Here is a 26,888-nt window from a genome sequence, read left to right on the forward strand (position 1 = left end):
CCTGTTAGAAGTAAAGGAAGCTGACAAGAGTGTTTGTTTCCACTGACCTCCCACTATGCAGACCATGGGGAAATTTGAATCTAGGTACGTCGACTTCAATTAAGGTAGCTGGAGTCCCATATCTTGATTCCACCTTTCCCTTTAGTGTAGACTTGGCGAAGACATGGAGGCACCCAGATCCCACTTCAAATACCAGGGGGAACATTAACATCTGTAAATGGCTGGATATGGGGGAGGATTTAAATACCCCATGCTTGATTTGCATGTTCCAGCCGGTCGCCATTTTAGAAAGTGACTAGCCCAAAGTAACTGCCCACGTCTACACGCAGCAGTGAAACGAGATTCCGATTTAAAGCCCCTAATTTGAATTAGCTGGTAAAGCTCATTGCAGGAGTTACAGCGCTGCAAAGCACCAGGCTCTGGCACTGGGAGCCACAGTCTCAGGGCAACCACCCCCCTCGTAGAGGTGCTCGGTCTAGCGCGCCTGCCGCCTTCACTTTAAAGCGCTACCACAACAGCGGTTGAGCTCGCCCACAAAGCTGGTGACGAGGCCGTGCCCGGGCGCCCAGGGCGCCAGTCCCACCGTGCACACGCAGATCCCGTTCTCTGGCACCTGCCCTTTCTAGAGCCACACGGCACCCCGGGACCTGCTGAAATGTGGCTTCGCGAGCCTGGCTCTCCGGCTGGGTCAGACCTGAACCTCCAAGCTCAGGTCCCGCTGAAACACGAGGTGGCAAAGGGCAGCCCCAGGGCAGGACGAGCTGGACCCCGACCCACTCCCCGGGTACAGTCTCAGCGTTTATGGGGCGCTGTGAGCCCCGCACCCCCCTGCATGGCACCCCCCCCCCATGACCCCTGCGCCCCAGGACAGGGCCCCGCCCCTCGGCAGAGCGGCCCCCACCGCCCTGGGCTCCGCGCAGCCCCGCAAAGCCTCGGCCCCGAGCTCCCCGCCCTCGGGAGACCGGCCCAGCTGGGCGGGGGGCGGGGCTCGGCGCGGAGTGACTGGCAGGGACCGCGGCCAATCCCCGCGCGGGGGATTAACCCTGCGCTGGCCGGGGCGGAAGCTCTTTGTCTGGGGAACCGGCCTCCCCCTGCGCGCGGGCGGGGCGGCCAGGTGAGGGGGGGGGGGGGAGGGGCAGGAGCCGGGGTAACGGGTGGGGGAGGGGCCTGTCTGCTGGGAGCTGGGCTGTGGGAGGGGGATGAGGGAGGGGCCTGTTTGTGCTGGGGCAGGGTGAGGGGCTATGGGTGGGGGAGGGGCCTGTCTGCTGGGAGCTGGGCTGTGGGAGGGGGATGAGGGAGGGGCCTGTTTGTGCTGGGGTAGGGAGCTGGGGGTATGGGTGGGGGAGGGGCAGGGTGAGGGGTGCCTGGATTGGGGGCAGGGAGCTGTGGGTATGGGTGGGGGAGGGGCAGGGTGAGGGGGTGCCTGGATTGGGGGCAGGGAGCTGGGGGTATGGGTGGGGGAGGGGCAGGGTGAGGGGTGCCTGGATTGGGGGAAGGGAGCTGGGGGTATGGGTGGGGGAGGGGCAGGGTGAGGGGGTGCCTGGATTGGGGGAAGGGAGCTGGGGGTATGGGTGGGGGAGGGGCAGGGTGAGGGGTGCCTGGATTGGGGGCAGGGAGCTGTGGGTATGGGTGGGGGAGGGGGTGCCTGGATTGGGGGCAGGGAGCTGGGCGTATGGGTGGGGGAGGGGCAGAGTGGGGGAGGGGAGTGTCTGTGCCAGGGGCAGGGAGCTGGGGGCATGGGTCGGGAAGGGCTGGGGGGGGGGTGTCTGGGGCAGGGAGCAGGGGTTCTGGGTTGGTGAGTGCTGGGTTCATCGCAGCTGGGTCTCTCTTCCTCTCTGGTCGTTGTGGTTCTGAGGCTCCGTGTCACACACACTAACACCATGATCGACTCTTTCCCTGCAGGCTCCTGCCTGGACTCCTCCAGCGGGACAGAGGGAGAGATGCAGGTTGGAGAACTAGGGCGCAGGCCCCAGCTGGGGTAAACGGACCCAACGGCTGCAGAGCAACGTGGCCGCAGCCCCCAAACCTCCAAATCCAGGCTCCGGGAGAGAAGATGGAAAGGGCAGCGCCAAGGGGCCCAAAAGCAGGGACGGAGTTGGACAGAGGTGGGAAGGACCAAGTCCTGGGACCAGCCATCTCAGTCAGCCCTCGAAGGTCCTGCACAGGATGGCAAACACTGAGGACTGAGCCGCGTAATGGGATGTCCCAGTATTGGGAAGAGCGACTGCAGGAGGAGCTACGGCGCTTACAGACGCCTGCGGAAGTTGTGCCGACACCAGTCTCTGCATCAAAAATCCCGCCGCTGCTGGAGCTGACCCCAGAGGATGACATTGAGGCCTGTCTGGCCTCCTTCGAGCAAGTGGCTGGTGCCTGCCAGTGGCCCAGAGGAGAGTGGGTGACCCGCCTTGTGCCGACCCTCAGTGGGAAAGCCCGACAGGCCATTAGCAGCCTGGATGCCCGAGACGCTGGAGACTACGGGAAGGTGAAGGCCGCCATCCTGCGAGGCTGCGACGTTGGCATGGAGACGCAGCGCCAGCGCTTCCGGCAGTTCCGCTACCAGGAGGCCGAGGGGCCCCGGGCCGTTTTCTGCCGACTCTGGGAGCTCTCCCATCGGTGGCTGAAGCCGGAGATCCGCACCAAGGAGCAGATCATGGAGCTGCTGATCCTGGAGCAGTTCCTGACCATCCTGCCGGAGGAAATCCAGCGCTGGGTTTCTCAGCATTGCCCAGAAACATGTGCCCAGGCCGTATCCCTGGCAGAGGATTTCCAGGTGGGACTGCGACAGGTTGGGATTTGGGAGTAGCAGGTGCAGGGGAACTCCCAGGGGGCTCTGCAGGGAAATTGATGGGTCAGATTTGTGTGCTGGGAGAACACAGGGAGCTCTTAAGGCAAAATGTGAGTGGGGCTTGTTCTGTGTTATCCTGCTCTCAGCACTGTGGTCTGTGTTGTTGGGGAACTAAGGGCTCCTTTCTCCGTTATGCTCTGCACACTCTGCCGGTCTCCCTGGGTCTCTCTGTCCTTGCCAGGAGAGGGCTGCAACCTCTCCAATGTCTGGGCTGCCAGGGAGCCTCATGACCAGGCTGGGGCTTGGTGTGAATCCAGCGTGTGGGGTTGAGGCAGTGTAGGAGGGTTTGATCCTGGGGCCCCACCCCTGAGCGTCTTCTCTGTGTCACATGCTGCCATCATGTTTGTGGGATAGGGGTGTCCCATGGGCTACCTCACCGGACAGGAGGGGAGTGGATGGTAGCTGCAGGTACCAGTGAAACTATTCCCGAAAAGTCCTGCAGGACATGGTGTGACAGAGTGGGGATTGGGATTTTGTTCCCCTTGTTATGTTGCATGTGATTTCTTCTGCCCTATATTAACTCTGTGTGTGCCTCAGTTTTCCTGGCCCTGTTTCACCTAGATGGTGAAGGGAATTTTGTTGTGAAAGCCTTCCCCAGCTGTACAATGGCCCTTTGTAATCTGAGCCCAGGAGGGGTGTGTGACAAGGCAACACCTTTCACCCCTGAAGCAGGACAACAGATAGTACAGAGGCAGGGCTGGCTGCAGAAGGAGATGGGCTGCTGGGGTGTGAGCGAGTCTTGCTGGTTTGGGGTACAGGGAGGGGAATCAAGGCTCTGGGCTCCGAGCTGCCTCTCTCCAAGATGGATTGTACTGACTGGTTCTGGTTTCTGTGGTGACAAATCTGTTCTACGTCATATCCCTGTCAACTAACAAACTTTCTGTTCTACCTGCTGCTGAAAGACGCATCTGGCTGTCAAATGGGGGTGCAGGGCCCGGTGACTCCCCACACTCTGATGACACATGACATGGCTGCTTTCCTTCAGCTCATCCCAGTGATGCTGGGGGGCTTTGTGGGGAGCCAGCCCCTCCCTAAGGTTAAAGCTCCTTCTAGGATCGTATGTTCCAGCTTCAGCTTCCCCTTCCTGTTACGTCTCCCATTAGATACGGGCCCTGCAGGCCAAGCACCGAGCAGGAGCTTTTGCCTGATGAGAGGAAGCCCTTCACCGTGGGCACTAGTCAGGTCTGATTCACCCGTGACTCCCAGCCCCTGGCAGCCCAGTGACCCCTGTGCTTGATTCCCAGGTCACAGTGCGTGTGAAGGTTGAGGACGTGACCCCAGAAGAGATGGATGCCCCTGAAGCATTGGGGGAATCTCAGCGTGCCCTGCAGGAGCCACCACTGCAGCCCCATCCCACGAGGGGAACCCCGGAGGAGGCGCTGAGGAAGCACGAGCTGCCCTGCGCCTCTGAAAAGGAGCCCCGAGTTGGACAGGAAATGGGTAACCAGCTCTTGATTGGCCTGGGGTGGGTTTTCTCAGGGGCACTGAGAGGACAATGGGAAAGAGAGTGTCTCAGTGGGGAAAGAACACGGGAATGGCTGGCTCAGGCTGCGGGGTGCTCCACAGCAAGGTTGCTGCCTGGGGCACGAGGGAGGCCGCATGCGAGTTTGTGGTGGCCAGTGGGTGTCTCCTAGGACCTAGGTGACAAGTTGCCCAGGCAGTGAGTATGGGCCTGAGGAAGGTGGGTAGCACTGTACCCAGGGGCAGCGAACTCTCCTTGTGTGGGTCCTATTCTGTGGTGTTACCCTCCTGGAGACCCCTCTCCCCACCCTCAGGAACTTGCCGGCTACTTCCAGGAGCAGCATGGAGCCATGGCGGGCAGGGAGCCTTCTTAAGCCCCACAGCGCTGCCAGACTGGACTATAGTTTGCCCACTTCTGTCTTAGCTGGTGTTAAATACCCCCTCACCTGTGACCCCCGTATCTGACCTTTCCCCAGCAGGTCCCCCTGTTCTGGGATTGTCCTAGTCAGCTCATGCCCCTCTGCCACTCAGTTTTACCAACACTTACAAGTCAGGATGGATCCAGCTGTAATTATCCCTTGTGAAATTGCAGTGCCAGCCAGGGCCCAAGTGGCCAAGGTGCTGCCAGCAAAGCAGGTGACCTTTCCAGCCTCTGGGGTTGTCAGCTTTCGCCAGGAGTCTTATGTTCACCCCCAGCACAGCCCATCCCCATTCAGCCTTTGACTTTCCATCCTCACCTTTGCCAGTCCTTGGGGCTGCTCCCCAGCCCTACTGATGCTCCCTACCGGGGTAGTGGATGCTCCTTTCCTCACACGGGCTCCTGCAGTCTCAGCATGTGCAGGTGGTGGTTCTCCAGCTGCTTCCTTGAGCGTTCACCTGGCTGTACCCAGCACCTGCACGGCCACCTCAGTCTCACATAGACTTTCTGCAGGGGGTGGATTGGGGATTTACATACCACAGACTGGGCCCATGTGGCTTCTTCTCTAGCCTGATCAGCACCAAGCGGTCTGGCTCCAATGCCTTAGCAGAGAGGGGGGAGTCTGGCTGGCCTGGCCATTCCTCCTGCGTGCGCTACTCCAGCCCAGATCACCCTGCGTCCTCGTCTCTCTGAACTCTGGGGATCTCTGACAGTGGCAGGAACTGGGGCCTGTCTCCTCTCTAGCTTGGGGATAACTGGGAGTGATGGCATAATGAGAGATTGCCTGGAGATGGAACCCAGCATTGCTGTGCTAGTGGCCACAGATATCCTCATCAAGTTACTCACGCAAGCTCAGCTCCCTGCAGTGAGACGCAGTTACAGTGCAGTTCCCCGGCCGGTCTCAGCAGGAGAAACAAGCAGCACACCTGTTCTCTAAAATACAGCTGTTCAACATTTCTTTGACACAATTTTTTTTTGGCCTATTAAGGACTTTTTTTTCCCTAAAGCAAACTCGTTTTGCACATACTTGCTGGCACTAATAACTTTTTTCACAAGCATATTTGTAGCATTTCGTAAATAAAAGATTGCGTCTAAATGCTTTGTTCTCGGAAAGCCGGCTGTTTCGATAAATGAAAACGTTTTTAAATGGCAAAACCAGGCCATTGGTTCATTTCCTAATGCCACTTTGAAACCTCACAGCTTTGTCCACTTGTTTTTTATCTGGCTCTAACCTTTTAGTGAATTTCTTCTGTAGGAAAGTATCAGAGGGGTAGCCCTGTTAGTCTGAATCTGCAAAAGTGGCGAGGAGTCCTGTGGCACCTTATAGACTAACTGAAGTGTTGGAGCATAAGCTTTTGTGGGCAAAGACCCACTTCGTCAGTAGCCATGTTAACTGGTAACCGGTTTCAGTTAACTGGTAGGGGCTGGAGCAACTACCCACCTGCTACAGGCAGGGAGCTGCTCCAGCTCCGCAGGGCCCACCACAGGCAGGTGCTGCTCCAGCTGGCCAGCCAGAGCAGCCCCTATCTGCAGCAGGCCTGGGCCAAGCTGTGCAACAGGTGTGGCAGCCCCCTACCTTTATTGAGTTAACTGGTTAAACATAATGTTTAACCGGTTAACCAATTAATCAGGATTTTACATCCCTATAGGGAACATCATTGTCACCTAAATAGCAGGGCAAAGGAACCAAAGAGACTGAGAGATTGATTGACAAAAGAGATGATTTGGGTCCTGAATGAGAGAGGAGATGAAAGACTGGTTAGGAAAAGAGGGAAGAGAGAAAAAGATGGAGCTTGGAGGGGAATTGAGTGGTTGGAGCAGAGGGAAAGAGAAACTATGGGAAAAACTATTGTGGGTCCTAGGCAGTGTTCCCGCTAACATTTTCTATCCTTGGGAGGGCTGAATTTTATTTTGGGCAGGTTGAAATTTCTTATGTGCAACACCAATATTGAGGTAGTGTGTCGATGTGCATCACCAATGCAAACAAAACACACACACATATATTAAGCAGTCCATCTGTGTGGATGAAAATATATTAAAATAAGGGATAGTTAACAAGGAGCAATGCTTACACTATTTAATATGAAATCAAATAAAAAAGAAAGTTAACACTACCCTTGGAGTACATGTATCACCATCCTTTCTAACAACTCAAGCTAGAAAATGAACCAAAATGCATATTATTCACACATATCTCAGCTTTAAGATTCTAAACAAATCTATGAGTCAACTAGAAATAGTATGTGCAAGGAGGGTATGACTAATACAATATTCATGTAAAAAAGAACAAATGGTCTGGTAGCACTTTGTAGACTAACAAAATGTATAGATATTATCATGAGCTTTCATGGGCACAGCCCACTTCTTCAGATAATCAGTCATCTGATGACTCCAGTCATCTGAAGAAGTGGGCTGTGCCCATGAAAGCTCATGATACCATCTATATGTTTTGTTAGTCTGTACAGGATAAACTTAAAAAACAACAAATGTTCTGGTAGCACTTTATAGACTAACTCGGCTACCCCCGGCAGCTTCTGAACAATATTTACTGACACTAGAAAGGAGAGTAAAATGCATTCACTAAGACGTATATGATTTCTCTGGGGAATGTTTAGGATCCATCCTGTAAAAACATAAAAGTCCTCTTGCTTTGAAACTTTCACCTTGTGTGTGTCACCAACTCAGAGGCTCAGAGGGGTAGGTGTGCTAGTCTATAACTAAAAAAACTTTAAAAACAACACACGATCTTGCAGCACCTTAGAGACTAACAAAACTCAAAGGCTGTGTCTACACTGCATCCCTTTTCCAGAAAAGGGATGCAGATGAAACAAATCGGAATTGCAAATGAAGCGGGGGATTTAAATATCCCCCGCTTCATTTGTATAAACACGGCTGCCGCTTTTTTCCGGCTCGGGGCTTTGCCGGAGAAAAGCGCCGTCTAGACGGGATCTTTCGGAAAATAAAGCCTTTTCCTAAAGATCCCTTATTCCTCTTAAAATCAAATTGACACATAGCTTCAGGGTTTGTAGGCAGGCACATGTTTTAAAGAACTTGCAAATAAGGTTTCATCTTGCAAAACAACTAGCCCCACAACCTAGTACTTGCTACGTCTGACTCATAAGAGCCAAAACCCTACCACATAGCAAAGATCTGCCCTTAATGCAATACAGTATACCGTGTATTAATTAGTAACACGGGATTTTAAAAAAATCATTACGATCAGAGTTTTAGATATCCGCAACACTCTTTAAAAAGTTCTGTTAAAATAATCTTACCTTAAGCTATTAACACCTATGTGAACTTTGTTTGAAATGTAATCATGAAAATGTCCTCCTAGCACCGCCCCCCCATGCAGCCTGCTTCGCCCCCACTCCAACTCAGCCAGACAGAGAGGACTGCAGCAAGTGAGTTAGGGGATGCCCCAAACAAACTGCTCTCTGCCTCCACCTCACTGCACAGATGCCAGCAACCACCCACCCCATTTCTCTCACCAGCCTCTTATTTTTCCCTTTCCAGGAGGCTAGAGAGTGCTTAGTTTCTGCCTCTCTCTTCTCGTAAAGACAGGACTTTCCAAACTTCCCTCCCTTCTGACTCCCCCTCAGCCAATTACTCCCTCCCTCCTTCCATCCCCCCAGCCACTTATTCTCTCCTTTACTTACTTCTTTACTTGCTCAGTTTCAAGCAGGCAGCAGTTCCGTTTAGCTGCTTGCTTAGAGGGATGTCCTGCCCCCCGCCAGTCACCGAGTTCCCTGCCTGCTCAGGAGCTTGAATCTTTGAGCATAGCTCAGAAAAAAGCTGCACAGCCACGCAGGCATGCATCTTATAGGGAACTTAGGTCTTGGGGAAAGAAAGGAGACAGGGATGTGGAGCTTCCTGCTTGTTTTCCTCCACAACCACCTATTTCTTCATGGCTGACTGTAGGTTCTTGATTGGGGGGGGGGGTCTCTCCGGCGTAAGGATATGAGGCCCCTCAACCACTTCCACTGTTGGAAATATGAGAGATGAAATAATCTCTGGATTCTCTTTTCCATCCAGCAGGTGCCGGGATCCTGAGCCGGGGTGAGGAGAAGCCTCACAACCAAGGGCCTGAAAACCTTCAGCCCCCCAGTATATCACAGCAGGATTCAGGGGGGAGCATTAATCACAGACCAGAGCAGAGAGGATCCTACAAGAGGCAGAAGAGGAGCTCAGCTGGAAAGGAGCCAGATCTACCAGCGGAATGTGAAAGCGGATTAAGGAGGCTCACCCAGCCTTCTGCACTGGCGAGACCACAGGGCTCAGGAGACCTTCACCACCAGAGCAGCGTTCACAGGCCAGAGAAGCCCCATAAATGTCGAGATTGTGGGGAAAGGTTCTGGGAGAAGCAGGCACTCACAGCCCATGGGAGAGTCCATGAGAAGGAGAGACCCTATCCCTGTCCTGAATGTGGGAAAAGCTTCAACAGATTGACCCATCTCAAAACCCACCAGAGAACCCACACGGGAGAGAAACCCTATTTCTGTGCTGAATGTGGGAAGAACTTTGGCCACCTCTCCACACTCATTACACACCAGCGGCTGCACACAGGGGAGAGACCCTACTCCTGCGACGAGTGCGGGAAAACCTTCACCAACCCCTCAGACCTCAACAAGCACCAGCGCTCCCACACCGGCGAGCGGCCTTACTCCTGCGCCGAGTGTGGGAAGCGCTTCAGCCAGCTCTCCAACCTGACGATGCACCAGAGGACTCACACGCAGGAGAAGCCCTACCCCTGTGCCGAGTGTGGGAAGAGCTTCAAGTACCTGGCGTACCTCGCCATTCATGAGCGCTCCCACACCGGGGAACGGCCCTTCCCCTGCACCAAGTGCGGGAAGAGCTTTAGTAACAAATCCTCTCTGGCCCGGCACCTGAGAATCCACGCCCGAGCCATGGCCATGGACAAGTGAGACCCTCCCGGACAAGGGCTCCTTTCCAGTTGTGTGTATGTATCATGTGAAGCAGGGCCTGCAAAAAACTAGCATCCTGCCCTCCTCTCCCACTTCAGAACCACCCCCCTTCAGACACTGGGTGTCATGTATTGGGGCTACTTCTTTGAGTGGACTCCCTATCGGCGCTCCACTTTAGTTGATGGAGTGCATCTACTAATTGGAGAATTTTCAGAGCAGTAACTGGTTGGGCCACACACGTGCTTGTCCCCAAATTGCGCCTGTAGAGGCAGCTAACTAGTTCTGTGGTGCCCCCGCACCCTGCAGGTCCTGCTCAACCGCCCTTGGTCAAGTCGGAGCTCCAGCCATGCGCCTGCTACCCGTACCTCAATTTAGTTGTGTTAGATTAGTTAAGGAATTAGTCTAGTTAGGTCAATTGGTTATGAACCTTTTAATTCCTTTTCTCCCTCTTTATCCCTTTAAGGGACGTTATTTTCCTCAGAATGTCAAGGTTGTCTGGCTGATAAATGTTGCCTCTCTCGTTGCCAGGCAATTCCGCTTTCTGACAGACACTCACACTGTATCCTGTGCCTGGGGGAAACTCGTGTTCCCTGAAAGTGCCCAGATTGCCATAATCTAAGACTTGGAGTAGGAAAGCCAGGAGTCTGATGGAGAAGACCTTCATCCCGCTTCACACCTGGCTTGAAAACTTCTCCAGTTGCCCTGTCACCATAGGTAGCTTCCAACAGACACACATACCCCTTCATCCTGAAAGGAAGGGACCTGTCTCCAAAATGATGTGGGATGAGGAGAGCTAGCACTGCCCCTCCCAGGGCCACGTCAAGGAAGAAATGTTCCCAGATTCTGTCCACCACATCGGTTCTGACTACACCACAGCATGGTACCTTTGAGTCAGCAGGGACCTTCAGAGCCAACAGTACTAAGCATGTAGACTCTGAGGGTATGTCTAGACTACAGGGTTTTGTGGACAGAAGTTTTTTCGACAGATACTGTCGACAAAGAACGTCTAGACGACATCCAGTTCTGTCGACAAAGCAAGCCGCTTTGTCGACATAACAGTGTGGACGCAAAGGACAGTGTAGATGCAATAATGCCTTCTATCGACAGAACTCTGTCAATAAAAGGCGTTATTCCTTGTAGAATGAGGTTTACATACGTTGACAAAACTGCTGAGTGGATGCAGGTATAGTTTTGTCAACAAAAGTCCACTTTTGTCGACAAAACCCTGTAGTCTAGACACACCCTGAGAGCAGGCAGAAGACCCCTTCTTCCACCTCAGCCTATTACTGATACATACAAAATGGCTGGTTGGACCACTTAGAATCATAGAGCTGGAAGAGACCTCAGAAGGCCATCAAGTCCAGCCCCCTGCTCTAGGCAGGACCAATCCCAACTAAATCAACCCAGCCAGGGCTTTGTCAACTTCTCACACATTCATTCACTGCTAGGTCATTGATCGGGTCTCAGCCTCTACCACCTGGCTGGGACACATGGTCTGACATTCCAGTCAGCTTCCAAAGCCTCCCTCTTTCTTTTGAGGGGCATTGCTCTACGGTCATCTGAAGTGGAGCCCTTACAGGCCAGGGATTCCACTGGAAGACGAGAGGGTTACTTACCTGAGGCTTTTTGAGACGTGAGTCCCTGTGGGTTTTCCTCCACCCTCCCTCCTTCCCCTCTACTTTGGAGTTCTAGTTTATTCCTTTGCAGTAGAGAAGGAAATGGGGGGAGGGGGGTTGCATAGCGCTAGTTAACTGCCACTACTGGCACAAGATGGGGGCGGGTACTGCTGTCAAAATTCTCTGACTAGAGGCACAGTCCGCATGGTCACCTAAAGAGTAGCTAGGACCCAAGTCTGCTGTACTGACACCCTGCCTCCTGCTCATCCAGTTGGCTCTGCCAAGAGCATTTATGGTCTCTATGTGCGTTTCTGTATTTCACCCATTGGCCCCCTCCCTGGAGTCCTGTTAACTCTCTCTGGTGACTGCTCTGTCTCTCCAGTGCATTGTGTTGTCCAGATTGAGGCTGCTCCTTGGCTCAGCTGCTCTTCAGCACAACCACGGGTTCAGTTTTACTGGTGTGAGACTCTTCCCTTCCTCATGGGCTCCCCTTCTGAATGGCTGGTATTTTAACTTATTTCCTGCTGACTTGATTGTAATGACCTGAACAGCGCTCCTTGTCAATCCATCACTGTTCTGCAGGCTTAATTAGCTCCCTGGTCCTTTGACTCCGTTACACCCACTCGATTGGTTTGGCTTTTGTATAGCTGCCTGTCTTCACTGTTGTCCCCCTTGCTCCTGGCTCTGTTGAATCCCAGCTCCCTGTAATGCTGTTTTATCAGTCTCCCTGGGTGTTTCTGGCTGAGCACGGGGAGAAGGAGGGGAAAGTGGGATCTGCGAGGTGATGGCAGGAGTCCAGCCCTCACTGACAGGTGACAACTGACAGAAGAAGTGGCTCAGAGAAGAGTTGCAGGCTTCAGCTGAGAAATTTCAGGGCTCTGCGACCTGCCCCTTCCTGGAGGCACATTTTATTCAGTACCAGTCTCTCAGGATCACTGCATCTCTGTGCTTCCTCTCTGGACACTTGCCTGAGAATGCTGGGTAATCCCAGGTGTTCTATTTCAAGAGTCTTGCAGATCTCTTCCAACCCTGCTGACTGAGTACGCCTCCTGGGTTTGAAGAGCCACGAAGCCCAACAAACACCACATACATAACAATAGTGTTCAGTAACCTACTGCAGGAGGGAAAGCCTAACCAGATACCAGCCTAGCTGTGCTGCTTTTCCTGATTACAATCTAGCCCCCTCTGTGCTCTTGCTTTCTGTCTTTTAGGGTGTGTCTACACAGCAGGGCCTAACTCGAAATAAGTGATGCAAATTGAGCTATATCAATTGCGTAGCTTATTTCGAAATAGCTTATTTCAAAATTGGGAACATCTACAGAGCACTTATTTGGAAATAGAGCACTCTTCCTCCAATTTCCCTTACTCCTCATACCATGAGGGTTACAGGAGTCAGAGTAAGAAGTCCTCCAGCTTGACAGTATTTCAACATGTTGAAATAACTGCCTGCTGTGTAGATGCGGACTAAGTTATTTTGAAATAATGCTGCTGTGTAGACATACTTTTAGGGAGCTACCCAACAACCTTCACATTCAAAGCCCCAATCCCCGAGCTCCAGATGAGCTATCTAGAGGCAGCAGTCCTCCAGGAGTCCCGGCCTCAGTGTCTCTGAGCACCCAGTGGTACATGTTTTTCATCTCACCACACACTCATCACAGAGTTTCACTTAACAGGTAACCCACAACACCAGCTCGTATCACACAATTTCATGTTAACACAACCCCTTCTCCATGGCCGCAATGGAAACAGGGAGGATAGGAAGGTCGAAGTGCAATGCCCCAAAGATATCCCAGTTTGACACTGAACATGGAAAGGTGCACGGCCTGGGTCCTATATTCTCCTCGCAAGAGCTCCAAAGCCCCTGTAAGAAGAGGACGCTGAGGGCTTGTCTTCACTATGTGGAAGATTGCCGCTGCTGTGGTCGATCTTCAGGAGTCTGATTTAGTGGGTCTAGTAAAGACCCGCTAAATCAAGCTCAGAGGGCACCCCACCCCCCGTTGGTGCGCACCTACTTCTGCTCCTCGCAAGGAATAAGGGAAGTCGATGGGAGGATTTGTTCCTGTTGATCTCCCATTGTGGAGACAGCACAGAAACTTGAATTAAGATAGGTTGTTGACATATGTTAATGTAGCTGGAGTTTGTATCTTAATTCGACCTTCCCCTGTAGTGTAGATCTGGCCTGAGGCTATTACTTCTATGACACCTCCCAAAAAAAGGATATGTATTTGCTCTCCTATTGTACATACACAGTGGGCTACATCTAGACTACATCCCTTTTTCATAAAAAGGATGTAAATGAGACGTATAGCAATTGCTAATGAAGCGGGGATTTAAATCTCCCGTGCTTCATTAGCATAAAAATGGTTGTCACTTTTTTCCACACGGAGCTTTGTCGGAAAAAAGCGTCAGTCTAGACGCTGATCTTGCGGTAAATAAAGCCTTTTCCGAAAGATCCCTTATTCCTCTTGAAATAAGGGATCTTTCGGAAAAGGCTTTATTTTCCGCAAGATCAGCGTCTAGACTGGCGCTTTTTTCCGACAAAGCTCTGTGTGGAAAAAAAGCGGCAGCCATTTTTATGCTAATGAAGCATGGGAGATTTAAATCCCCGCTTCATTAGCAATTGCGATACGTCTAATTTACATCCCTTTTACGAAAAAGGCATGTATTCTAGATGTAGCCAGTGGAGTTTTATTGTGAGTTAAGCCAGATGAAGTCAACTGTAGGCAGGAGGCATATTTCTGACTTCATCTGGCTGTCTCATGAACACTGTCTGCATCTTGTCTCCACGTAGGATTTTACAACATGACAATCATCCCCAATTGTTATCTCACTGTTGAAAAAGAAATAAAAGGGCACCACTAACATACGCAGTAAGCAGAGGGCAAACCCTAGGAGTCAGCCATGATAGGAAGGAGGCATGCAGATAGATCTCATTCTCCCCGGTAAGGCATGTAAAATTCACGCTGAAAGGAAAAATAAGTGACTCGAGACATTCTGGCAAGAATGTGGTGTTTGAGGACAGTTCTAGGCTGGTTCTCAGATAGTCCCTGGAGAGACTTTATTTTAGAAATGTGCACCTAGCTGGTAGTCCATGAGTCCTAAATGGTAAAAGCGAGGCATACTGCTTCCTCTTATCCTAATTTAAAGTAAGGTCAGAATTTGGTTGTGCCAGGAAAACAGGAAATCTCTGGAATGGGACTGTTTTCGATAACATGGAAGTGCTGCTCAGAGGAGAGCGATATGCAGAGTGACCTCTGGAGCCAGTAAGCACAGGGAAGAGCTATCCTCCAGCATGACCGTGGGGGCCAGCCACACAACTGAGAGTGGGCAGCTGGAACACACCATCTTGCCTGGCACCAGACCACATAAGTGGACCCCCTACCCCCAGTGCTGGGATGGAGGAGAGAGAAAAGGCCCCTGCCCACCAGGAGTTTGGGCACAGAGAAAAGGCCCCTGATGCCCAGAGGTTCTGGGGAAACGATGGAACATTAATCTCCCCACATGCTGAGAAGCAGAGCAGCACAGCAAAACGGGAAAACTTTGGGACCCCAGGAACAAGAGGCATTGTCTGCCTTAGTGTCATTATGGGCCTTGGCACTTGTAGTGCCCAAACTTGAGACAGGGCGAGGTAGACCTTGGTCTTGTCTGGCATCAGGTGTGGGACAGAAAAAAACCTTGGCGCTTTGCTGGACATGGGGGAGGGTTTAGGTGGGATGGGAGGGAAACCCTGTAACAGCAACATCGGAAAGAGAAAAACGATGTACAGGTTGCTCTGCTAGAGCTAGAAATGAGACATTGGGCCAGTGAGAGCTTCCAGGGGCAGGAGGGATCCACTCGAGAAGCCCCCATGCAAACAGCAGTGGCAGGGTCGACCTGAACACACTCACAGAAAAGAGGCAGGTCAGATACTTTGAGACTCTGATTTACGCTCTGGGAGACTTGGGTAGGAAGGGGTCAGATCAGCCCCCAAAGATGTAGGGCCTACCATTGGGGCCTGGACTGGAACCCGCTGGAGATAGCCGGCTGGTGCTCCCCCACCCACTTCAGGAACAGTCAGTCTTCTTAGGGGATAACCCAGCTTGAGAAGACCCTGGTTGTTCAAGAGCTTGGACCCTCAAAGTCCTTGTGCTAAAGTGAAGGGTTGGAAAACCCTTGAAAGGGCATTGACGGACAGGAATGGTTTGCAAATGGGAGGTGGCATGCTACACCCTGCCTGCTCAGTCCGTGGCACTGTGGGTGGAAGTTTATCTTGTCCAATGCAAAGACACTTTAGAATGAGACTGAAAGATCAGGGGTGGTGGCTGGGGAACCTGAGGCTCGGGGGCCAGATGCAGCCCCCAGTTTGCTTGGATCCAGCCCCCGAGGCTCAGGGGCCCCCCTGGCACTGGGGAGCCCACAGTGGTGCTTCAGCCCCCTGCTGTCCCACCGTGGGGCTGGGACATACAAAATCTACAAGCCTGGTCCCCCTAAGATAGTGTGCAAGGGACATGTGGGCAGAGTCTTTCTCCTCGGTCAATGAGGATTTTTTGTGTTTTCGGGGGGGGGGGGGGCGGGTGATGAGTGGTTTTGGTTTTTGCTTCTCACTTGTGTGCAGCCCTTGCAATGACTCTGGATCCAAAAAAAGTTCCCCACCCCTGGAAGATCATCTTGTTTTTTCCTTCCCAAATACAGAAATGTTTATTGGACACTTCTGCCTTTCCTGCTTTATTAGTGACACTTCTACCATTTCCATCTGGGGATGGACCAATACCACTGTCAGGATTATTTTTGTCCCTAGTATACATTTTAAAACCTCCTTCTTATTGTCTTTAACTCTGCTGGCCATACATTTCTCCCTCCCCCCTTTTTTAAACAATGTCTAGCTTCTGATTTATATTCATTATTAACTTCCTTCTTCACTTTGATTAGACAATGTTATTTATAGCTGCCTTCACTTCCCCTCTAACCCATGCCAGGTTTTTAAATAATATGGCCTTCTTCCTTGACTGTGGCTTTTTCAGGCATCCAGTAAAGTTGCAATCAAGTTGCAGTGGGGGAGGCCAAGGTTGGATATTAGGAAAAACTTTCCCTAGGCAGGTGGTGAAGTACTGGAATGGGTTCCTCAGGGAGGTGGTGGAATCTCCATTCCTAGAGGTTTTAAAGTCCCATTTCAGCTTTGAGAAACTGGCTCTTTTAAAGCATCACATATCTATTTGATCTGGCCTGGACTGTAGTCTATAGACCCATTACAACTGTGATCATACTAGGACACTTGTATCTAAGCTACCATTAACTAATAATTCTGTGAGCAGTTCCTTTTTATCTGTCAAGATGGGGTCTAATATATAATTTCCCTAAGTTGGAAGCAATCATTTTTGAGTTAGGAAATTGTCAGCTATGGCGTTCAGAAATTCCAGGAATGTTTTAGTCCTGGCCGCATCAGACTCCCAGCTGTATGTTTCTCAAATTAAAGCCCCCGCCGCGTGAGCACAGATTTTTCTCTCTACACAGGGTAAAGTGGTGTCAGCTGGTGGCTCTGAGTCCCAGCCTGGGCTATTCAGGCAGCCCCATCCAGTTCTATTTGTAGCCTTTTCCTCAGGGCTCTGTTTATCCTTCAATGTACAAACAAAAATGAAACGTGGACAAATAACACACACAATGGTTTGTTCTGGGCTGAGGCTCAGCAGCCACCTGGTCTCCAGTAGCCAAGGGGACAGGACCTCCAGTTCAGGGGGACCCATAGGGACTCACTGCTCTCAGACCCCTCAGCTACTGCCCCAGGGGACCACACGTTCCCAGCCCTCTCCTGGGACTTGCCCATTTCTAGCCTCCAGCTAGAAATCAGACCCAACCCTGAGGTGTTATGCAGCTAAGATGATTCCCAGCAGCACCTGTCCTGCTCAGCATCCCTCCAAAACACACCCAGCTGCTCCCTTTCCTCCTGTACCTTAGCCAGCATTCCCTGTGAGCCGAGTGCTTGGCTGGCCACTCAGAAGAGAGTCAGAGCACCCATAGCCAGCAGCATGTTTTTACTGGTGGTGCACATCTACACATTTTGGTGCACATAACAAAATGTATTCCACATATGAAAAATTAGAGGGAACATTGACCCTAGTGTGACTAGAGGGGCTATAGCACCTGGTGTCGCTGGAATAGCCCTTTTTGGGGCTGCATCTTGACCTGGTGGAGGCTAATCCAGAATCACCTGGGAGGCACTGAGCTGGGGGGGTAACCCCAGCAGGATCTTTTGCTGCCCGCTCAGATTTCTTCCCTGGTCCTGGTTCCACCGGCTCTTGTGTCTCTATTTTCTCATCACCTGCTGCAGCAAAGCCTGGACTTGGAGGTGGAGGGATTGGTGGTGTCAGGGACATTAGCCCAGACGGCTCAGTTCGTAATCTGACCACAGAGACAGGCAACACCAGCAAAGTCCAATCACAAGCTCTTTATTGATGAGTGCACACAACAATAGAGAACAGCCCGTCTCCAAAGAGAACCAGCCGCGATTTTAGTAACAGGTAGGCTTATAAAGACAGTTCAGTCGCATCATAAGCTCTTCACCCAAGCAACTCACCCCCCCTTTCTAAAACTTTTAGTATCTATGCATATCTTGGCCAACCATACATTGTGGCCAGAAGCACTTCATAATGCATCAGCTACTTTCCTATCAATCACGAAAGGCAGGTACCAGGAACGAGGAGACAAGGGATTTGAGCACAAACAAAGGGCAAAAATAGGGAGGTAAGATCAGCGAAGGGGAACAGAAACAGGGAGTTACTGACCAGTTCCCAAAGCAAGCTGTTCTACTTTCAGTAGGTACAAATATGTAATTTATCACTTATCTTACTTCTATAACCTAAGCCAGCATGGAGGGTGCGCCTCTGTTTGAACCACATTCCTGGTTCTGGCCAAGAATACTCAGAAATTAGCCTTCATTAACTTTTCTCTGCATAATGTTGACCAGGCCTTGTTTTTCTGGGCCCAACAGTGGCCTGTCCTGCAGCCGCTCCCTGTTTTGGAGGGGGGGGCATAGAACCAACTAAAACCCCACCTTGTACTCTGCTTGCTAGGGCACCATCCCATGAGCATCCGAGATCCTTTGCTTCTGAATAATCCGTGAGTGACTGGAATACACACTCTCCTTTGGGCATGGAGCACCCCATCCCTTTGCCCGCTCCAGCCTTCCTCTCTGGGCTGTACCCACACCCGTCAGCCCCAAGAAGACCAACTAGACCGAGCCATTAGAACGGCCAGACCAAAGGTCCATCTAGCCCAGTGTCCTGTTAGCTGACAGTGGCCAGTGCCAGGTGCTCCACAGGGAGCGAGCAGAACAGGGAATCACCGTGTGATTCTTGACGGACCTGCCCTCCATGGAGTCACCTGGTTCTTTTGGGAACCCTGGCAAAGCCCTCGCCCCTGCTTGCTAGCCGGCCCCTGGCATCAGGCGATGAAGGCCGGGGACCAGCCTCGCACTCCCGGTCTCACTCTGCCCGGCCTCAGACTAAGCCCCCCCCAGGACAGATCCCGGGGCTGGGGACCGGATTAAGCAGCCCCGATGCTTCCAGGAGGGGCGGGGGCGACCCGCTGCCCAGCCAGCCCGGCTGCAGGGAGCACGCGCTCCCCGCAGCTGGGGGAATCCCCGCCCGGATTCCCCCGGGCCGCGCCGGCTCCGCCCTCCCCGCTCGCGGGCAGCCCGGCCGTGGGGCCGGCTGGGAAGCAGGGCGGGAGCGCAGGGACGGGTTAAGCCGGCCCCTGCGGCTGAGTGACAGGGACGGCGGCCAGTCCTGGCCGTGCGGAGGGGGGGTTAACCCTGCGCTGGCCGGGGGAGGGCCCGCCTCCCGCTCCCCGCTGGGAAAGGAGCCGCCGCGGCTCTTTGTGTCGGCAGCGCGGCCGCCCAGCGCCTCTGCGCACGGCGCGGGTCAGTGGGTAGGTGGGGGTCAGTGGGGAGCAGGGGGTCAGTGGGGGGGAGCGGTGGGGGGGGCTGTTTCTGTGCTGGGGGGAGCAGGGGGGTGGAGAGACAGGCCAGTGGGTGTTTGGGGAAATCGAGGCAGGGGCGCGCTGGGGGGTCTCGCTGCACCCAGGAACATCCCTGTGAATCTTTTGTTGCAGGATCCCCCCCGAGGCGGCTCTGAGGACTGGAGCCCAGATCCCCCTTTTTGGGAAAAGGCCGGACCCCCCCTTCCCCCCGAACGGGGAGCGGCCGCAGAGCCGGCCCATACCCCCGGCACCTCCAGGTCCAGGCTCTGCTGCAGCAGGTGACGAGAAAATGGAGACGCAAGAGCCGGTGGGACTGGGACCGGGGAAGGAATCCGGGCGGGCGGCGAAAGACCCCGCCGGGGCACCCCCCAGCTCCGTGACGCCCAGATGGTCCCGGATTAGACTGCACCAGGTCAAGCCGGAGCCCCAGGAAGGGCTGTCGCAGCGACAGCAGGTGCTGCAGGCCCGACAGGCCTCTCCTGAGATTGTGTCGGCTCCAGACCCGGCCTTGGGCAGCTCGCCACTGCCCGAGCTCATGCCGGAGGATGACCTGGAGGCCTATGTGGCCTCCTTCGAGCGAGTGGCGGAAGCCTGCCACTGGCCCAGGAGAGAGTGGGTGGCCCGACTCCTGCCGTCCCTCGGCGGAAAAGCCCAGCAGGCCGTTAGCAGCCTGGATGCCCGAGACGCCCGCGATTACGGGAAGGTGAAGGCCGCCATCCTGCGAGGCTGCAGCATCAGCACGGAGATGCAGCGCCTCCACTTCCGGCAGTTCCGCTACCAGGAGGCCAAGGGGCCCCGGGAGGTCTGCAGCCGCCTGCGGGAGCTGTCCCATCGGTGGCTGAAGCCGGAGATCCGCACCAAGGAGCAGATCATGGAGCTGCTGATCCTGGAGCAGTTCCTGACCATCCTGCCGGAGGAAATCCAGAGCTGGGTGTGGGTGCGGCACCCGGAGACCTGCGCCCAGGCCGTGTCCCTGGCAGAGGATTTCCAGCTGGGGCAGCGAGAGGCTGGGATATGGGAGCAGCAGGTGAGAGCAGGCGCAGGGGAACGACAGACCCTCCTGGGCACTCGGCCTGAGAGAGATGCCTCAGTCACACGCTGCAAGCCAAACCGGGCGCTGGTTTGAAATGTGCTACGGGCTGTACCTCTCTGGTCCGGCAACATCCATGGTCTGGCAAGCTGCAGATATTCCTGGACCACAAAGCCCAGGTGTAGGGGGTCTGGTTGCAGGGCAGGAGCACGGCAGGGGAAGCTGGCAACTCCGCCAGGAGCCCCATGTCGGGGACGGGGGCAACGCAGCAGGGAGTTCTGGCCCCAGTGGCTGGGCAGTACCAGGGGGCCAGCAGCAGCTGTGGAGCCCCAGTGGCAGCCAGAGAGCTCAGGCTATACAGCTCCAGCTCCGGCAGCAGCGTGGCCAGTAGCAGTTACAGAGCTCCGGCCCAGGGGGCCATGGCCAGCCAGGCAGCAACGGGGCCAGACCGGAGTCCTAGCCAGGGAAGAGCATTCAGCACAGGCCATGAGGGGAGGGAAGGGGAGGGGAGGGGGTCCCCCGGTCCCGCAAATCCCCTCGTTCGGAACCAGTGAGGTCTCAAGGGTGCCGGACCAGGGAGGTCCAACCTGTCTTACAGAAGTGTTGCCAGCTCGGGGTTTGATGCTGCTGCTGAAATACCAAGTCACAATCAGCACGCAGTCATGCTCCACTCAGACCCTTGCGGAGATGTGGGGGGTGCCATAGGTCACCACCTGCACGGAGCCCAAAACTTCTGCCCTTATTGTACCCCCGGAGCAAGGCGGGTGGTACCTCCCTCTGGTAGGATGTGTGTGCAGGGCCCAACGCTGAGGGAGATCCTCCAGGGCTGAGAATTCCTGCATACCGTGGTGTCCCTCAGGCCCGCCGTGGGTCTGTCACCCAGCGGATCCCAGCCATCTGGAAGCCCCCCCAGCTCGCAGGCTGAGGAATTCCAGCGTCTGTCGCATCCCCAGCCTCAGGAATGCGCCGTGCTCAGTATGATCCTGACTGGCAGGGCTCTTCCTGCCCAGCCTCTTCGGCACCACACTCTGGGGGCGAGCCTGCCCACGTGCTTCAGCAGGGCAGATCCTCCAGGTCCTACTGACCCTGGTACAGGCTGGGGGAGCCTTCACCCTGAGGGTGGAAATCCTTTGTGAAGGGGGCGTTTTAGAAATGACTCTTCCCCCGCGGTTCTCAGGCCCTGGCTCCGTGGTGACGTGTGTGGTTCCTTCCCAGGTCACGGTGCGTGTGAAGGTGGAAGAAGTGACCCCAGAGGACACGGAGACCCCTCAGGCATTATGGGACACTCAGAGCCCCCAGCTGGAGCCACAGCAGCCCAATACCACGTGGGGATCCCAGGAAGAGGTGGGACGGGGCAAGTACAAGTTGCCCCGTGCTCCTGAAGAGGAGACCGAAGCGCTACCGGAACCTGGTAATAAGCCACATGGGGGTGTGACGGGGCCAGCATGCAAAGGAGAAGGGGGTGGGGGGTTGTGTGGCTCAGAGGATTCACAGTGAGGTATGGAGCCATCATATAGGTTAACACGCAGCAGGACCGGTGCCTGCGGAGTAGGCCGCATAATGGAACTTGGCCTCCATTCCTGGGGCTGCCCCTCTGTGGGTAGCAAGGAGGTGGCTGTGGCAGAGAGAGGGCTCAGGCATGTTTCTCCCTGCCTGGCCTGCCCCAGGAGCTCTATGCAGACTGTTGGGATGGGGCTGTTTGCCTAGCCAGAGGAGTTCTGTCCAGCAGGTGGGTGCTTCCTGTAGAGATGTAATAGTATAGTCGATTAACTGCTAATGCTGTAGTAGACTGCACGCATTTCCCCATCCCCCCTTGCCAGTACATTTTTAGCAGGCTGGCCAGCAGTGCAGCTCAGTCCTGGCTTGTACCAGGTCCGGGACCTACCCCTGCTGCAGCTCTGCTTTTAAAGTGTCTTAGAAGCCAGGCAGATGGGCAGCCCGGCTCAGTTCCGGCTTGTGCCAGGCCCGAGAGCTCAGACCTGCCTCCCCGCCCTGCCTCCCCCAGTATCAGAGTCTGTGAGGGCAGCTGGGTTTTTTTTAAACTGGTTCCCTCTGTGGACCAGCTCCCACCTGGCACCTTGTGCTGCTGCCTCTGATACAGAGACGGCAGCGTGGAGTGGCAGGGGGCTCCTCTGGAGTGGGGCTGAAGTGCTGGCTAGGAACGGAGAAGAATTCATGAGGTTACTCGACTGTTCAATTAACTGACATTTAACATCCCTACTTCCCTGACTAGGCTTTAACAGTCCCAGGTGCCTCTCTGATCGCCCCGTCAGGCCAGGGGGCAGATTTCCCTCCTCCAGTGGTGGCAGCTTCTCTGCTCACCTCCCCAGCGGCTTCCCCCACTCTCCCCCCATCAAGGCAGCCTTTGAGAAGCCGTTCTTCCCCTTTCTTCAGCCAGTCCTTCGAGGAAGTTGCTGGGGTTTAGTTCTCTCTGGCATCGCTTCCCGTGAACACTGGGCCTCTCGTCTCCTGACCCTTAGCAGGCACTTGCTGCTGCTAGTAGGGATGTGAATGTTTAATGGGTGATGTTTTCAGGGTTAAGGTTAACCCCTGTCCCAGCTCAAGCAGCCTCTGTCTGCGGCAGGCCCAGGCGCCCCAGAGGCAGAGGCTGCTCTGGCAGGGTTGGAGTGGCCTCCTCACCCGCTTCCCCTTTTAATTGCTAAGTGGCTGAACAGTATGGTTAACCCGTAAACGAATGAAAGGGGATTTTACATCCCTACTCTAGCTAGCAGGTGATCAAGCAGCCGTGGCCGCCCTGTTTGCATGGAGAGCAGTTGCTCCTCTGGGGCAGTTTTCTGGATTCCTCCCAGGCTTTCGGCAGCTGATGAAGAAGCTTCTCCTCCCCAGCCTAGCCGAGGTGCTAAGTCCCACCCAAGGGATCCCTGATAGTTACGGAGGTCCCGCTCCCAGTTATCCCAAGCCCTTCCCAGGCGGGTCTGCCTGCGCTCTGGGTCTGTCCTGCTCGCGCTCATGCCCCCAGCATAAGGTCCTGCGATGTGGTCACTGTTACAAGGGTGGGTCTGCTGAGCTGTCTGAACGTGCCTTGGGCGCTGCCATACCCAGCAAGGCTGGGAACAGCCGGGCGGCTACCAGAGAAGTTGCCCCCACTGGCTCCTGCTGGGTCAGGCTTTTCCATCCCCAAGGGGCTTGGCGAACAAACTGCCAACCTCCTTGCTGGTCTCAGCACATACAGCCGTCGTCCTGGTGAGATGGCTCCCCAGCCTCTCCCTTGTGCCACTCACCTGGCTGCATTCGTATCTCTGCAGTCACTCCAGTCTATTTGTGTCTCTTGCTGGCTCTCTCCAGGAGATGTCAGCAGGGACCCAAACTCCTCACGTAGCTTCCCTCGGACACGGTTTACTGGGGTGGATGACGGCCTTGCTGTCATCCTCAGAAGCAATCGGTCCATAGTCTGGCAGTGCTAGGTTCTAGAGCAGATCTGGCCCCCAAGGCTCAGGGCTCTCCTCCCAGCCTGCTCCTTTGCCTTCCCTCCCATCCAGATCCCATATTCCAAGCCTGCTTCCCGGCAGCCTCTGCGCACATGCACACACACACAGAGACAGAACCCCAGGCCGCCATAGGCGCTGGTGGCCACATGAAGCCGTGAGGGGTTTTGTTTGGTTTTTAGCATTTTTTTTTGCTACTCACTGTTTTTTTGTGGGTCAGTGGACCCTGACCCCCAAAAAGGTTCCCCGTCTCTGTTGTAGTGCCTTACCAGGCTACTCCTCATGGCCAGTGCCGAGCCCTTGCCGTACGCTCCGTGTCCCTGGGAGTTGGGCATGCGTGGGCAGCGGGATGCCGGAACGGCAGCTCGCCCCTCTCTGGGCTGGGCGCTGCCTTGGAAATGCTGCTGAGACGGGGGTGTAAGCGACACAGTCGTTCTGCCTGGAGCACGTGATCCAGGAGAGCGCAGGGCACGACTGGGCTGACAGGCTGGGGTGTCCTGGGCTGAACGCTCCGTCTCTAGGCAGTGGTACGCTCGGGTTGTGGAGCCTCCCTGATGTCTCTCCACAGAATCAGGTGCCTGCAGCGTAGCAGGGGGAGAACTGTCTCCCTGGCGTAGTTCTGCAGGAGAACGGCCATACTGGGTCCATACAGCCCAATGTCCTGTCTGCCGGCAGTGGCCAATACCAGATGCCCTAGAGGCACGACAGTTAATCCTCATGCGATCCCTCCCGTCACCCACCTCCAGAGAAACAGAAGCTAGGGACACCATTCCTACCCACCCTGGCTAATAGCCATTGGTGGACCTAACCTCTATGCCTATTAATTTGATTTGGTGACCCAGAAGGGCTCGTGTGTGGTTAGTTTCTTTATGTGGATTTCTGTAGGAAGCGGAGGGAGCTGGATTTTCCTGCTGACGCCTAACAGCAGGAAATGTAGCTCTGTAGAGAGGAGTAGAGTAGCAAAGAGTTTGACCAGTGCTGTCTGTGTGGAGTGAGCAGCAGAAAGGGGAACAGATGGGAGAGAAAGAAGTGGGAGTCCTAACTGCCTGTGGATCATCTGCTGGTGGAGTTAATCTCCACAGGGGAGGGGGCGGACTTGAAGCTACCTTCTCACACCTGCTGCCAGGATACAAGCGAGTTCTCCTGGCAACAGTGGATTCTCAAATCCATTCTCTTTGTCATCCAACAGGTGCCAGGATCCTGAGCAGAGCCGAGGAGCAGCCCAGTTTGGGTCAGCAAGAGAACCTGGATCTGTCCCAAATGTCGCCAGGCGGATCAGGAGAGAGCGTGACCCACAGACTGGAACGGGAAGACACCTGCAAGAGACAGAAGAGAAACCCTGCTGGGAACGAGCGCATTCCACCAAGGGTCTTTCCACAGCTCCTGGCTCAAGGGACATCTGGGGCCGCAAGAGACCTTAAAAGCCAGGAAAGCAGCGTTCCCAGGATGGAGAAACCCCACCGATGTCGAGACTGTGGGGAGAGATTCTGGGAGAAGCAGGAACTCACGGCCCATGGAAAAGTCCATGAGAAGGACAGACCCTATCCCTGTCCGGAGTGTGGGAAGAGCTTCAATAGACTGACCCATCTCAGAACCCACCAGAGAACCCACACGGGGGTGAAACCGTACTCCTGCGGGGAGTGTGGGAAAAGCTTCGGCCACCTCTCCACACTGACCACACACCAGAGACTGCACACGGGGGAGAGGCCCTACTCCTGCGCGGAGTGCGGGAAAACCTTCACCAACCCCTCGGACCTCAACAAGCACCAGCGCTCCCACACCGGCGAGCGGCCCTACCCCTGCGCCGAGTGCGGGAAGCGCTTCAGCCAGCAGTCGAATCTGACGATGCACCAAAGAAGCCACACCGAGGACAGGCCATATCCCTGCACCGAGTGCGGGAAGAGCTTCAAGTACCTCGCCGACCTCACCGTGCACGAGCGCTCCCACACCGGGGAACGGCCCTTCCCCTGCCCCCAGTGCGGGAAGAGCTTCAGTAACAAATCCTCTCTGGCCCGGCACCAGAGAATCCACGCCAGAGCCGCAGCCAGAAACAAGTGAGACCTGCCGGCCTAGAGCAGCGCTCCAGCTGGGGGTGTGTAATAACGCGAGGGAGAGAAACGGAATCGGCTAGCGACGGACCTGAGAGAAATCCGCCACCTTCTCCCAGCGCCAGGCCCGTCCCTCCCTTGCAGACCTTGTGGGGGTGGATTAATTCCCATGACAACACTGGGGAGCTTCACTTCCTGCTCTGAGGGGAGTCAGCCCTGGAAACCCCCCAGCAGGGACTGGCCCTTCAGCTCTTCTGCTCAGTTGGGAAGCCCGTCTCTCCTCTGGTTCCACCTGAACATGGGTTCAGTTCCTCTGGTTTCCTTGCAGCCTCTCTAAGGGCTGGGCTGGGGCCTGCTGCAGGCGCTCTGTGGTCTGCTGTTTGGGGTTAGGAAGGTTTCCTGGGAGGGTGTTTTGCAATAACCTAGAGACTTGCCCGGACTGCGAGCAGGTCCTGCAAGATGGGGAGGGGATTTCTCCCCGGGGTTGGGAGGCCCGTGACCTCTCAGCACCAGGAGGAAAAAGAGCCAAAGAATTCCTCAAGGGCTGCTGCTTACGTCAGACGCAGCAGGAGGCATCTGGGGCCTGCAGCTCCAAGCCGCTGCGCCTCTGTGCTCCGTACAGTAATTCCTCATTTAACACGTGCCCGCTTAACATGTTTTCACGATAGCACAATTTTTTTTCGGGAACGTTTTTTGAATTACACGACCGTCCCCGGAATAACGCGATTTCCCAGCCGGCCTGTTGCTGGTGGCTGTGCGGGGCTTCCCTCGCCTCCCTGCAAAGCGGCAGAGGGTTCTCCGCTCACCGTGCCGTTCCCTGGTGAACCCCCCCTTCGCCGGACGCAGTGTGGTCCCGGCAGACCCATCACAAGGGCATACTCCCAACCCAATCCCCCTCTCCTCTCCTTCCCTTCCCTTCCCCAGAACCAAACACCTCCCCTCCCTGCTGTAAGCCAGTCCCCTTTCTCCCCCAACCTTATGTTCCGCTCCCAACAGACACCACCGCTTGAAACCCAACCCCTCCCCCTTTTCCATTATTTTCAATGGGAAAACTGACCCCGCATAACACGTTTTCACTTAACACGATCGTTTTCTGAAACATCTCGATAGAGTTAAATGAGGAATTACTGTACTCCCCCCACCCCC

The 26,888-nt window shown here is 54.7% G+C and overlaps 1 protein-coding gene across 1 annotated transcript in view; it reads left to right on the plus strand.

Annotated features, from left to right (window-relative positions):
* The first annotated feature begins 987 nt into the window (after nt 1-987).
* The window catches only part of LOC102451686 (uncharacterized), a 44,605-nt gene continuing 18,704 nt past the window's right edge, over nt 988-26,888 (plus strand). The window contains exons 1-8 of the mRNA XM_075915059.1: nt 988-1,114; nt 1,903-2,770; nt 4,090-4,285; nt 8,760-9,647; nt 19,011-19,167; nt 19,351-20,245; nt 21,464-21,659; nt 24,884-25,748. Of these exons, the coding sequence (XP_075771174.1) occupies nt 2,054-2,770; nt 4,090-4,285; nt 8,760-9,647; nt 19,011-19,167; nt 19,351-20,245; nt 21,464-21,659; nt 24,884-25,748 (3,914 nt within the window). The 5' untranslated portion in view covers nt 988-1,114; nt 1,903-2,053. The remainder of the gene's footprint in view (nt 1,115-1,902; nt 2,771-4,089; nt 4,286-8,759; nt 9,648-19,010; nt 19,168-19,350; nt 20,246-21,463; nt 21,660-24,883; nt 25,749-26,888) is intronic.

Source organism: Pelodiscus sinensis, unplaced genomic scaffold, assembly GCF_049634645.1.
Source record: "Pelodiscus sinensis isolate JC-2024 unplaced genomic scaffold, ASM4963464v1 ctg34, whole genome shotgun sequence".
NCBI lineage: Eukaryota > Metazoa > Chordata > Testudines > Trionychidae > Pelodiscus > Pelodiscus sinensis.